This window comes from Ricinus communis, chromosome 9 (assembly GCF_019578655.1).
Source record: "Ricinus communis isolate WT05 ecotype wild-type chromosome 9, ASM1957865v1, whole genome shotgun sequence".
In the NCBI taxonomy this organism is placed as follows: domain Eukaryota; kingdom Viridiplantae; phylum Streptophyta; class Magnoliopsida; order Malpighiales; family Euphorbiaceae; genus Ricinus; species Ricinus communis.
Window position 1 is genome coordinate 5,299,597 of NC_063264.1, and position 14,474 is coordinate 5,314,070.

Sequence of the window (14,474 nt, forward strand, 5' to 3'; positions counted from 1 at the left end):
AAATTCAAAAAAAAGAATGATGGGAATGAAATTTTAGCTTCAATAATTCTTATAAAGATATAACCTATAAAAAAACAACAAAAGTGAAATCCAAATGGATTTCTTAGATATGGGGTCTCTTTAATGGGAATCACAGCTCATTTTATCATCCATAACTATAGTCTACAATAAGTTCTTAAATGAAATGGCCCTTATGATAGGCTGAATGTATAGTCAAATTGCAATAAATAAATGGTTCTGTTATGAAGTGATTGGAGATATGGTCAAATGTCAAATAGCATTTTTCAAGAGTCAAGTTAGCTGGGTTAATATATATGTATCAAAAGTGATTCTTTTCAATCATATCAGCAGTATGGTACACTTTCGATTTAGATACCATCTTGATCTTATATTAATATTAACAGACCGTATACTAAATTGCATGATACGAACAAAATAACAGCAGCACTGTGGAGATTTTCATTTAAGATATATCCGAGTTCTTGCATCTTCTTTGTTTCCTCATGGGCAACCTTTGCCTGGATGTCCAAGTCTAGGATTATTCTCAAGGCTACATCAGTATAACAAAAATTAAGTTACTCCGAATTTGCTTCATTATTTATCAACCAAAAGTAAGCCAATCAAAGAACGTGTTAACAAAAAGCAATAAGTAATTACTGGATAACAGAAATGTGTCCAATTCCTGGAGGTATTGTTCCGCAGAGATCGTTGTTTGAGAGATCCCTAGCAAAAAAAAAGAAAAAATGCACTATTAATAAGTTTACAATTGTTTTAACTTATTTTCAGAAATTATGAAAAATAAAACTGTTCTCTCAAAACAAAAGGAAAAGAAAATTGTAAATGGAAGTAAAAGAGATAATGTACATACAGAATTCTAAGACTTGAGATATCAACAATTTCCTTGGGAATGTTTCCAGTCAATCGGTTGTTGTTCAGTCGGCTGTGCATATAGAAACAGTAATTAGAAGCTATATGTATGTGGCAGAATATTGATCTACCAAAGCAAACTACAATAATATAACAGCACAAGAGGGATTGCTATTGAGCTAGTAGTTTAGTAGTTAAACACTCCATGAAAATTAAGTATATATAGTTGCCATAACTCACAAAAAGAGAAGGGATTTCAGTTTTCCTAAGGAAGGAGGAATAGTACCTGAAATGCTGTTCTCGTACAGATCCAGGTGTTAAACACTGTAATTAAATGTTTATTGTAAGGGTAGTATAGTTATTTCCATGTTATAGTATAAATAGTCATCTTTCCTTTATTTTTAGGTTAAGCTTACTTTGGTGATGTACATAATGTTATTCCTTCATTTGTAACATGGTATCAGAGCTTCCTCTTTCCTGCGTGCATCTTCTTGCTTTGCTGCGAGCAGTATGCTGGTTCTTGCTGCTGTGCGTCGGCATTTCCACTTTGCGCGCCACCTGCTTGACAAAACTCCCCTGTTAAATCTGTTGTGCAGACTGTTGTGCGTCTGCTCGTTCTTCCTCTTCTTTGCTGCATGCATCTACTTCCTGCTGTGTGCGTTGCTGCTGTGCGTCGGCATTTCCACTTTGCGCGCCACCTGCTCAACAAAACTCCCCTGTTAAATCTGTTGTGCAGACTGCTGTTTGTGGCGTGTTGGTTTCGGACGAAATTCTTGTAAAGACGAGAATATTGTTAAAGATAGTTGCAGCAAACAATGATGTTGGTCAGTGGTACTCTTTGCATGCCACCTGCTCGATAAAATTATTTACTTTTCGACGTTGACAGACACAACATTATAAGGTTGGATTTGTTGATAGGGGCTGTGGCTTAAATTTATTTGCTTGGTGGGAAATTATATATTGTGGTTTCATATTGATAAATGGTTTGTAAGATTGTTATCGGTTTGTAAAAGTAGATTTGTTGCCCCTTCTTTGGAGTAATTGATTGTTGTTGATTTTTATTGAATTTTCCTTTCTTTTTTTTGTTCCGTATGGCTAAAGCTAGAGATGATTCACTTCAAGCAGTTAGTGTTCAGTTGGATGGTAAGAATTATGCGTATTGGAGCTACGTGATGAAAAATTTCTTGAAAGGGAAACAAAAGTGGGGATATATTTTGGGTGCTTATATTAAGCCTCAAGATGATGTGGCATTATTGGATAAATGGGAAGTTGATAATTCAAAAATTATTACTTGGATCAATAATTCTGTTAAGCATTCGATAGGCACCCAATTAGCAAAATATGAGATGGCTAAGGAGGTTTGGGATCACCTAGCTAGACTGTATACACAGTCTAATTTTGCAAAGTAATACCAATTGGAGTCTGACATTCGTGCTCTTCAACAGAAAAGTATGAGTATTCAGGAATTCTACGATGCTATGACAGATTTGTGGGATCAGTTGGCTCTCACAGAACCTGCTGAATTACGAGCCTTTGGGCCTTATATTGTACGAAGAGAGGAGCAAAGATTAGTACAGTTTTTAATGGCCCTTCGTGATGAGTTTGAGGGACTTCGTGGGTCTATTCTGTATCGTCATCCACTGCCTTCTGTTGATTCTGTTGTTAGTGAACTTTTGGCTGAAGAAATTCGTTTGAAGTCCTCGGTTGTAAAAGAGGTTTCTTCAGCTTCTACTCCATCTGTTTTTACCATGCTTCCTCGATCAAACTCTAAATCTCAGTTCAGGCCATATGGATCTGTTGCTCGTGATGAATGCGGGTTCTGCAAGCAAAAAGGTCATTAGAAATCTCAGTGTCCGAAATTGAGCAGAGGAAAACAGCAACAGTTTCATCAACAGCAGCAACAACAGTCTCATCAGTGGTCGTATCGATCACCGCCTCTCCATAATGGACCTCCTCTTCTACCTCGTCCTCACAATGCCTTGTCAACCTCCTCCTTAGACCCATCATTGATTGAGCAGTTTCAGCAGTTCCTTGCTTCTCAGCCTCATGCCATGTCTGCTTCCTCTCAAGTAGGTCTGTCATTTAGTCCTTCAGGTATATCCCCTTCCTCATAGATTTTAGATTCTGGTGCTTCAAACCATATGTCACCTAATTTATCATCATTTACTTCTCTAACCCCTAAAGTTTCAGTTCCTATTATGAATGCTAGTGGTACACCTATGCCATTGCAAGGTGTTGGTTCGGTTATTACGCCTTCTCTATCTTTATCTAATGTCTATCACATTCCTAGTCTTGCTTTGAATCTTGCTTCTGTTGGTCAGATTTGTGATACTGGATGCTCAGTCTCATTTTCTTCTTCTGCTTGTTTTGTTCAGGATCCACAGTCTCAGAAAGTGATTGGGATCGGCCATAGAGAAGGAGAACTTTATGTATTGGATCAACTCAAAACCCCTCACACTACGGCTGTTGTTCCTGGTGTGAATTTGTCATCCTTTCATTTGAATCCCTCTTCATCTGTGTTTTATTTGTAGCACTCTCGCCTTGGTCATGTCTCTGTGTCTCGTTTAAAATTTTTAGTTTCTACAGGAGCTTTAGGAAATTTGAAAACTCATGATATTTCTGATTGTAGTGGTTGCAAACTAGCCAAGTTTAATGCATTGCCTTTTCTTAAAAGCACTACTATATCTGTTGCTTCTTTTGATCTTATTCATTCTGATGTATGGAGACCCTCTCCTGTTTCTACAAAAGGGAGTTCTCGCTATTATGTATCTTTTATTAATGATTGCACTCGTTATTGTTGGGTTTATCTTATGAAACATCGTTCAGACTTTTTTGGCATTTATAATGAGTTCCGATCTCTTGTGAAAACCCAACATTCAGCTATTATCAAATGTTTTAGATGTGATTTGGGAGGAGAGTATACTTCTCATGCTTTTAAGGACCTACTTGCTTTAGATGGTACAATTTACCAAACTTCTTGCACTGATACTCCTGAACAAAATGGAGTTGCTGAGAGAAAACATAGGCACATTCTAGAGACTGCACGATCACTCTTGTTGTCTGCTAGTGTTCCTAGTGAATTTTGGGGGGAAGGAGTTCTTACTTCTGTTCATTTAATTAACAGAATTCCTATTTCTCATAATTCTGGCTTGTCTCCCTATGAAAGATTGTATGGTCGTCCGCCATATTATACTTCTCTTCGTGTTTTTGGTTCTACATGTTTGGTTCTTCTTCCTCATGTTGAACGCAGTAAGCTATCATCTCGATCTACTATATGTGTCTTTCTTGGTTATGGTGCAGGTCAAAAAGGGTATCGTTGTTTTGATCCAGTCAGTCATAAATTATATGTTTCTCGTCATGTTGTTTTTCTTGAACATATTCCTTATTTTGCAATTCCTGACCGTCATCACCATATATCTATGTCTGATCTTATCCATATTGACCCTTTTGCTACTGATGTTGATGAGCTATCCTCTGCTGACATTCCTGACATCTCTATTGGCTCCTCTACTACACACTCCCCCCAATCATCTCCTGAGACTGCGGATACTATCATACCTCGCTATCATGTACGCAATCGTAAGTCCATTAAACAACCTGATTTTGATTATTCTTATTATTCGAGTTTATTTGTTTCCTTTCTCACTTCTATTCATCGTTTTTATGAACCTTCATCTTTTAAAGAAGCCATTCTTGATCCTCTTTGGCAGCGTGCCATGGCTGAGGAGTTAACTGCTCTTCACCAAACCCATACTTAGGATTTAGTATTCCTTCCTGCAAGTAAACGTGCTATTGGTTCTCGTTGGGTCTACAAGATTAAGACTAAGTCCGATAGTTCTATTGAAAGGTATAAAGTTCGTTTAGTGGCTAAGGGTTATTCTCAGGAATATGGTATGGATTATGAAGAGACTTTTGCTCCCGTTGCTAAAATGACTACAGTTCGAACTCTTATTGCTGTTGCTTTAGTTCGCCGTTGGGATATAACCCAAATGGATGTCAAAAATGTCTTTTGAATGGCGATCTTCACGAAGAAGTTTATATGGTCCCTCCTCCTAGTCTTGATCATCATCCTGGTGAAGTCTGCAGACTTAGGAAGGCTCTTTATGGTCTCAAACAGGCTCATCGCGCTTGGTTTGAGAAGTTTTCTGTTGTAATTACTTCACTTGGTTTTCATCCTAGCCACTATGACTCTGCACTGTTTATCAAATGTACTTCGGCTGGTCGAATTTTGCTTTCTCTATATGTTGATGATATGATTATTACAAGTGATGATGTTGTCGGGATTAATCTGTTAAAGTCCGAACTGACTCGTTATTTTGCTATGAAGGACTTGGGTTCCCTTCGTTACTTCTTAGGTATTGAAGTTGCTTCTTCTCCAAAAAGGTATCTTCTTTCTCAATCTAAGTACATTTCTGATATTTTTGAGCGTGCTCGCCTTTCTGACAATAAGACTGTTGCTACTCCAATTGAGCTCAACGCTCGTTATTCTACTTCTAATGGTTCTCTACTGCCGGATCCGAGTCTGTATCGAACTGTTGTTGGAAGTTTGGTTTATCTTACTATCACTCACCCTGATATTGCATATGATGTTCATATAGTCAGTCAGTTTGTTACTTCTCCTACTACGGTTCATTGGGTTGTTGTTCTTCGCATTTTGAGATACCTCTGCGGTACTCAGTTTCAGACTCTTCTATTTTCATCTGCTTCATCTTTAGAATTATGTGCTTACTCTGATGCTGATTGGGCTAGTGATCCCACTGACCGCAAATCAACTACTGGATTTTGTATCTTTTTAGGTGATTCCCTTATCTCTTGGAAAAGTAAAAAGCATGACGTCATTTCTCGATCCTCAACGGAGGCTGAATATCGCGCTATGGCTTCTACTACTTGTGAAATAGTTTGGTTGCGATGGTTGCTTGCTGATATGGGTGTCTTTCTGCGGCAACCAACTTCTTTACATTGTGATAATAAGAGCGCTATTCAGATTGCACACAATTCAGTCTTTCACTAACGGACCAAGCATATCGAAATCGACTGTTATATTACTCGTCATCATCTTCAGAACGGTACATTGACATTGCCTTTTGTTTCTTCTTCCTTACAGCTTATGGACTTATTTACAAAATGTCTAACTGCTTCACGTTTTCATTTTTTATCTGACAAACTCTCGATACTTGTTGCTATCGCATCGTGAGTTTGAGGGGGAATGTTAAACACTGTAATTAAATGTTTATTGTAAAGGTAGTATAGTTATTTCCATGTTAGAGTATAAATAGTCATGTTTCCTTTATTTTTAGGTTAAGCTTACTTTGGTGATGTACATAATGTTATTCCTTCATTTGTAACACCAGGCACATCAGACTCTTCAAGTTACCAAGCTCAGCAGGAATACTTCCTTCGATTTTGTTTCCAAACAGGCTCCTACACCAACTAAATGAGTTAATATTTAACGTAAAAGAATTTTAAAAGAAAATTAAAATATAAAAACATTTCTTAATCAATTTGACATAAAATATAGAAGAGAATACAGTAACACATAGATATTGCAATTTTTGTAGCTCTCCAAGTTCAGGTACTAAATGCCCAGATAGGTGTGCATTCCCCAAGTTTCTGTTAATCAGGAACGGCAAAAAATTGGTGTAATTAGCCAAGAAGAACATGTTCTATATATATATATATATAAATGGTAGAGAAGGAGTTGTAATATACACTCGGGTAACTTGATTCTCCTCGTTGCAGGTAATATGAATCCAAGTACAGGGATCGACAAGGGTCGGATCCCAGCTTCGAAGTACATTATCAGGATCTGACAGGCTATTTTTTTGGGCGATCAAAGCATCAGCTTCTGCATTTCCATATCCAGCTGGAACTTGTGTGAGGATTAGCAGTAGAGTTACAGAAGCACAGGATGCCCACAGACTAGTCATTGATGCCATTTATTTTGTATGCGCGAGGGAGATAGATGGGTGGATCTTAAATTTATAGGGAGATAGATTTTCCAGTGATAATGCTGGATTCTGGATCTTAGTTTTTTATTGATATGGGTTCCCCCCCGCCCCCTTCCTATAAGGAAACTTTATTGTGATTTTGTTGTAAGAATAAATAGTATCAAAATCTCCTATATTTTGTTGTTGGAAAGAAAAGCCTCCCAGTACAGAATGAAATTTAATGGAATGAACTAGCTGGATTTGGTTTTAGTAAAAACATATTTTCTTTTATATATATAATTAAAAGGTACAATATTGACCTGATTTAATCAGCGCATAGTTTACTAATAATCAAATAAAACACATTGACAAATTTACACTATATCACTATTTATTCTATTAAGTAAAAGAAAAAATTGCAGGACTACTTACACTTACATAAAATTCTCAAATTAAAAAATAGAAATTGGATTCAATTTAATTGTATCCGGTCAATTCTCGTGTTTGGAAAAGTTATAGTTGCAAATGGGTCCTTCCGACTTAACAAAAATGAAAAGCATTTTAATTATCTCAATCATGGCACAAGTTACAAATTCTCTTTTCTTATATTTGTTTTCATTAGCCTTCTAACTTTGGTATATAGGGAAACTAGTTATTCATACCTCATATTATCTTTACATTTTTTCTTTCTTTCGTATATGTTATACATATTAAATCAATATGAAAAATCTCAGTTTTTACCACAATATTTTATGAGAAAAGAAAATCGATTGATTTTTATGATTTCTTTTAGATTGAAATTTATTTTCTTTTCTTTTTCAACTTATTTGTAAAATAATTTTATTTAAAATTAATCTCTTCGTCTGAATTTTAACAAAGTTATATATAAATACTCATCTATCTAGCATCAATATGGTTCCTTTTTTTATGGATCTTATCAATATGCACGTCCAACCTAATCAACCATATTGAACATGTAACACGAAGAAGACTGTGAAAGGGCATCGAACGTTCATCCATTAGTACTCTTGTCAAATTAGTTCACCACTTTCAAATTTATCCAAGCTTGTTTCGCGAGTATAATTAAAAAATTTCTTAACTAAACTCGGTCTAATAAGTCATTCACATATGAATAATTAAATTAATTGTATAATAATATATAATTTTATTTTATTATATATTGTATTTAAATTTATATTGATTGGTTTATTTATTATCATTAATTAGTATGATTAAAATTAGCCGATATAAATGCAATAATTAATAGATAATGACACATGTTATTATACAATTAGTTTGTCTGTGGATAACATAGTAGACTGAATTTATCTAAGAATTTTTTTTTTTATATTTACTAAAGACTGCTCACTCGGATAAAGTGCAAAACTAAACATTGAGAAATTTTTATGTAGAGGCAAAATCAATTACATTATGGTATATGTTGCATTATTTATTAGTCGTTGCATTTGTATTGGTTGATATTTTTTTTGTGTTCATGTATCTAGAATTTATCTAGATCATGACGAGTAAAACCCCTTATGGATAACAAACACTGCCTTAAAAATTTTAATGCAACTGCATATCCAAGACTCGAACTTAAAATTTTAATGAAGCTATAAGAGACATTAGTTTTTAATCATGATTCATCATTGGTAAGAAATAAACTAATCAATACAAAGACAATAACTAATAAATAATATCACATGATACTATTAATAGTTTAATTTACAAATAAACATAATAATCTAAATCTACTTAAAAAAAAATTATTTTCATAAAATAAAAAGTAAAGAAAAGACACGCAGTGTTATATGGTTTAGAAGATTTTTATTAAGCTTGGTGTATACACCAAAATTAATAGAAAAGTGACACGTATGTATGAGTATTTTGCACCTTGATATTGGATAACTGACATATAATTCATCATTTAAAACTAATAAATTTATGTCAATTATTTATCATTTTAGTGTATAAGTAGAAACACACACCAAACCTGAAAAATAATTTTCTGTGAGATTTTACATTTTCTCCGTTTCTTTCCAGCGTTGAAGTCAAAATTTCTCATCAATTTTCTAAGCAACCCAACAGACCCACATGAAACTGTATCCTGAAGCCTACCTTCAGAAATATAATTTGTTAGTGAGAGCGCTGCCTAATGCTTCGATTACGACGAAGGAGGCAAAGTCATTCCATGTAAATTGATTCAGTCGTCAAAAGATAGGAAGCAGGAAAGTAAATTATTGGAATTTAGAGAGACGGAAAAATGAATTTCTTTGGAGAAGAATTTTACTATTTTTCATCATATACTTTTATAAAGTGAAAATACTCATTTTTTTAAAATGATAAAAGTCCATAATTCCTAATATGATAATTAACATATAGTTTACAATTTTCTATCGCGTTATTATTCTTTGTTCAAGTTGTGTCAGCATGTGTATTGAATTATGATCTCATTACAAATTCAACTATGTGAATCATGTAAATCATTTTCATGTATGTACACCTATAATATGTTATTGAATGAATTAATTCTCCTTAAAAGTGATTAGAACATTAAAATTATAAGATAATAAATTATAAAGTCTAAATTTTTCTTTAAAAAAAAATTGAACTAATCAAACTAAATTGATATGTTGAAACCATATTAAACAATCATTTTATAATATTTAAATTAATGGGTTAGTTGTGTTTAGTTAATTTCGGCTTTGGATGATTTGTCTAATTCTGTATTACACACCATAACAAAATTATTGCTGGATTTGGTGCTGTCTTGTTATCCCGTTCATATAATTAATAATACTTTTGAAACCATTATGAGGATAGTTTTAAGAGTAAAGATAGGCAGTCTAAAATATATGAAAACAATCGTAAACATCTCTAAAAAGTAAAAGTAGTGAAATACATCATAGAAATATAACGCAGCAGTTAATATATACGACTATGTTGCACTTATTCTCATCAGTCGCATATAAATATCAATTTAATACATTCCGTCTCTCTTCATGGGCAAGGCTGTCCCAGTCGAGGGTTGTTCTCGAGGCTGCAACAGATAAGAACATTTAAGTTAGAAATCATTGACAAATAAATAAACCCTAGATTTTTTTGAAAAGGATGATTAAATTGTTTAGTTCAGTAATTTATTTGTTTTTCCTTTCAGCAATCTAGCCCCAACTTTTATATAAAATTCAGGCTTTCTGATCTGTTGACATGGCACTAAAGTAAAGAGTATTTTAAAAAATGTTAGGTTACTAAATGATGTAATTTACTCTAAAAAATGTTTAAGAAGCAAATGCTTACTGGACAGTCGAAATGTGTTCCAGTCCAGGAGGAACCGCTCCACACAGATCATTGTTTGAGAGATCCCTAGAGTAAGAGAGAGAGAGAAAGAAAAGAAAATTAATCCAGAAAGTGTACTTTCAAGTTTGCAATCGTTTAGCTTACTTGTCAGAGGCTATGAAACAATAAAAATGTTAATGGAATTAAAGAAATACATACAGAACTGTGAGGCTTGGAATATCAGCAATCTCCTTAGGAATGCTTCCAGTTATTCGGTTGTTGTTGAGTCGTCTTTGCAAATAGAAACAAAATTCACAAATCAGAAGCTATATCTTGCAATGTGGCACATACACTTATCTAATGTCTGAAGAGGACTAGTGTTGCCTTAATTATTTAGAGTTCTCATACCAAGCATAAATTTCAAAATCAAACGAAGGTGATCCGACAAGCAACGCCACAGATGCATATATTTTCAGTCTAGTACATAAATAAGACTCAGGGTTGGCTAATTAAACTCACAAAAAGAGAAGCGAATTCAGTTTTCCCAAGGAAGCAGGAATGGTTCCTGAAATGTTGTTCTCATACAAATCCAGGCTGAGAAGGCTCTTCAAGTCACCAAACTCAGCTGGAATACTCCCGTCAATTTGGTTTCCATAAATGGACCTGCATCACCTCAATAAATTATTTTTGTACTTAAAGATCAAGGAAAACTATAATTTCATATTTCTAATATTTTTGACAAAAAATATGAAGGAGATACAGTAACATACATATATTGCAAGTTCTGTAGCTCTTTAAGATCGGGTACTAAAGGCCCAGAGAGATTTTCTCTCGCCAAGTCTCTGTTCATCAGGAACAGCAAAATTATTGTTCTAATTAGTCTACAAGCACATTTCTCTATATGTATAATTAATCACTTGACCAAAAGTATATGTGTTTATAAATGCAAATATGCAGTTGGTGTTTGCAATACATGTAGAGAAAGAGCTAGTAATATTACATTCGAGTAACTTGACTGTCTTGATTGCAAGTGATATGAAACCAAGTACAGGGATCGACAAGGTTCTGATCCCAGCTTGCAAGCACATTATTAGGATCCGACAGGCTATTCCGCAGGGCAATCAATGCGTCTCCTTCAACATTCCCATAACCTGCTGGAACAAGTGTGAGGATTATTGCTAGAGTTAGAGAGGCACAGAACACATACAGAGATGCCATTTTGCTTTCTGAGTGAGTGAGAAATTGATGGCTTGCATCTCTGAATTTATATAGAGGTGGGTAAATGTCCGTTCATTGTTGTTATGACTGTAAAGATTACATAATAATGTTCTTAATTAATGTTGGATTGAATTACCAAATTAATTGTATTCGTGTATCAGAATTACTATTGTATACGGTCACTAGAGCAATGTTTTTGACTTGGATATGTCTTTATTTGTTGGAATGGTTTCTGGTGATTATTTGGATTTACACCTTGTTGTCTTACTGTACAGTCCTTTAAGGAACATAATTGCGATTTTGCTGCGGATATGTATAAGGAAATAAATTTCTGCATTTTCTTCTTGGAAATAATAGGGCTACTAATCCAGGATGAATTTAAATGGAATTTCCTAATTGGATTTGGTAAGCAGATCTTTTAACAAATTAGCTTGATTTGCATATCGTTACATTACGCTTTCCTAATTAATGTATTTTTGCTCGCGGATAAGCATTTGTCATGGAGACTCGTCTAAAAGACCAGTTGAGAATTGAATTTGTCTACATAATTGGATAATCAGAATACAAGGAGTTTTCACTATGAAGATAACTGAGATTTCTTTTTTATATATTTAGAATTAATCTAACTAAATTTAGAATGTATTTAGTGAAATATTTGCCTCAATAATTTTAATACAGTTATATTTCTAAAATTTAAATTTGAAATTTTAATTAGTATAACTCCTAAAAACACAAAACCCTTAATTTCTCTTTATCTTTAGCACCACTTTATAGAAATTATGAACAGCTTGTATTTACAGTTCACTCTAAAAATACCAAAGGACATTCTGATATGAAACTAATGCAATTGCAACTCTTAAACATCATATCCTAATCTTACCAAACAATCCTTTATAGCATATTTTGTGTTGTCTTTTACTTTTGGTGATATCAGTTTGATTTACGGAAAAGGCATTAATAGTAATAAAAGTTGGGGGTTATCAATCATAATTATTTATACTAAAATAGTCCACATCAATTAATTACATTTAGAAGATTAGAACTAATTAATTTAAATATTTATAATTTAAATTAATTATCTAAATAATATAATAACATTAATTGATATAATTCATTTTTTATCAAATTTATCTATCAATGATGCGACAGAGACTATTTATTAAAAATTTATAAAAAGTTTTCAGTAATAATTTATATATCAATAATGTAATATAATGTAGCACAGCTTCTTTCATGAACTAAAATAATAAGTTTTCATACTTAAGCTTAATATTTTCATATATATATATATATATATATATATATATAAATTTTTTCCCTTTTAAAATTAATTTAAAATTTCTCTAAATATTATCGTTATTTTTTGTTTATTATCATAATCGATGATCTATTAATATATGTAGGGAAGCAATATTCAATAGAGAATTGACATATTTTAGTTTATATCCTCCATTTTTAAAAGATATAGAAACAAATACTTCCTACTGTCTAAGACACGATCTCAGCTCTATAAAGATATGAAAGTTAACTCTATAAATATTAGAGAAGACACTCATCAAAATAACGCAATTACAACCTTCTAAATACTTTCTTAAAACTCAACCACTTACTGTCTCAAATGCATCTTACTTTCCTTGTTTTGCAGGTACTCAGCCTTATCAGTTATTTTATTTTAAGATAAACATATTTTGTTTCAAATAATCAATAATAATATATCAAATAATTTAATTTATTTTATATAAAAATATTTAATTTTATAAGATTTATAGAAAATGATAATAAAAGCATAATAATATAAAAATTTAATTTAAATTATAAAATAATAATAAAAGCATAAAATTCAGTGCAATTTAAAAAGGAAAATTCACCAGCAGCCATTTTTGGTGATTCAAGGGTTGTCGTCACGGGATTTTTGGATTTTTAAAGAAATATGATATCAGTTTTCAGATTTACAGGAGTCGTATATAACGTGAGAGTTTTTTGTAGTTGCATTAAGCCCTTTGCTTCTTGCTCTATATAAATGAATATCTGTTTGGACCAAGAAATAACCTTTGCACCAGAATAGAAAAGAAAAATGAAAATGAAACAATTATATTCCATGGTTATTGTACTTCTGTTGGTGCTATCTCTTTTCAATTTCAGGGTTGATGGTTGTGAAGGGGATCATGATGGCGAAGACGGTGGCAGAGAAGGCGGCGGATATGATAGTGGAAGTCAAGGCAATTGTAACAATAATTCTAATGATTCAGGGACTGGTGGCGGCGGCGGCGGAGGCGGTGGAGGAGCAGGAGGGTCTGGGGGATATGGTGGAGGCTATGGCTTTGGAGGTGGCAACTCTGGTGGAGGAGGGGGTGGTGGTGGTGGAGGAGGTGGCGGAGGTCGTGGGTGATGATGGGTTTGATTTTTCATAGATTATTGTTGTATGCGCGCATTAGGTATAGATTAGTAGTTCTTTTGTATTTGATCATAAGGTATGAAAGAATCCCACTATAACATTGGTACCCAGCTGAGTCTTGGTTTGTCATTCCTCCTTGGTATATTCACCCTATCCATGAAATAAATCCTTTTATCTTTTATCATGTTTGATTGCTTTCCATCTTCTATTAAATTTCATTGAATTTTCAGAAAGACTACCTTTGTTTTCCGTAGTCATGGCCCGTCTGCACCTCTTGAACTAATTTTGATTCGTGCGGCCAGATTTTTACAGATATAATCAAATTTTTGAACTCATTTACATCTTTATATTAGTTAGACGAATTATGCAAAATTAAGAATAAATTAAATGGAAGTCCATTGGAACTCTTAACTAATCATTTTTTATTGCGAAATCTTCATTGAATGATGTAATTAATGATAACAAAAGGCTAATTGTTTGGCTGGTCAATCTTGACAGATTTCTCGAGCCCTGCATGTGCTGGAATACTTTCATCCTTTTCTTTGCCCGATAGTCTCTAGTAGATTTAAGAGGTGTTAGCTTGGTCTAGATATGTAATTATCAATTAAATTTTTCATTTTAATAATTTTTTAAGTGATTTTACTTAATTTTTTTAAGATTTTGAACTACAATTCCAATTTATTTTAAATACTTTTGTCGATTTTATAAATTAGTAATAAATTTACAGTATTTGTAACACATATGTTAAAGTAAAATAAGAATATTAAAAAGTAGTATAATTATCTAATCCT

The 14,474-nt window shown here is 33.2% G+C and overlaps 2 protein-coding genes and 1 pseudogene across 2 annotated transcripts; 1 reads left to right on the forward strand and 2 right to left on the reverse strand.

The window, feature by feature from the left end:
• Window positions 1-337: 337 nt before the first annotated feature.
• LOC8265645 lies at window positions 338-6,857 on the reverse strand (annotated as a pseudogene).
• Window positions 6,858-9,673: 2,816 nt separating this feature from the next.
• LOC8265644 (leucine-rich repeat protein 1) lies at window positions 9,674-11,295 on the reverse strand. Its single transcript, XM_002518105.3, has 6 exons — window positions 11,071-11,295; window positions 10,841-10,912; window positions 10,590-10,733; window positions 10,290-10,361; window positions 10,092-10,157; window positions 9,674-9,834 (listed from the first exon to the last, which is right to left on the reverse strand). The coding sequence occupies exons 1-6, from the start codon at window positions 11,286-11,288 to the stop codon at window positions 9,795-9,797; spliced, it is 612 nt and encodes a 203-aa protein (XP_002518151.2). The 5' UTR covers window positions 11,289-11,295; the 3' UTR covers window positions 9,674-9,794.
• Window positions 11,296-13,368: 2,073 nt separating this feature from the next.
• Window positions 13,369-13,677, forward strand: LOC8265643 (putative glycine-rich cell wall structural protein 1). Its single transcript, XM_002518104.4, has one exon. It carries the CDS (start codon window positions 13,369-13,371, stop codon window positions 13,675-13,677), a length of 309 nt encoding a protein of 102 aa, XP_002518150.4.
• The last annotated feature ends 797 nt before the right edge of the window (window positions 13,678-14,474 follow it).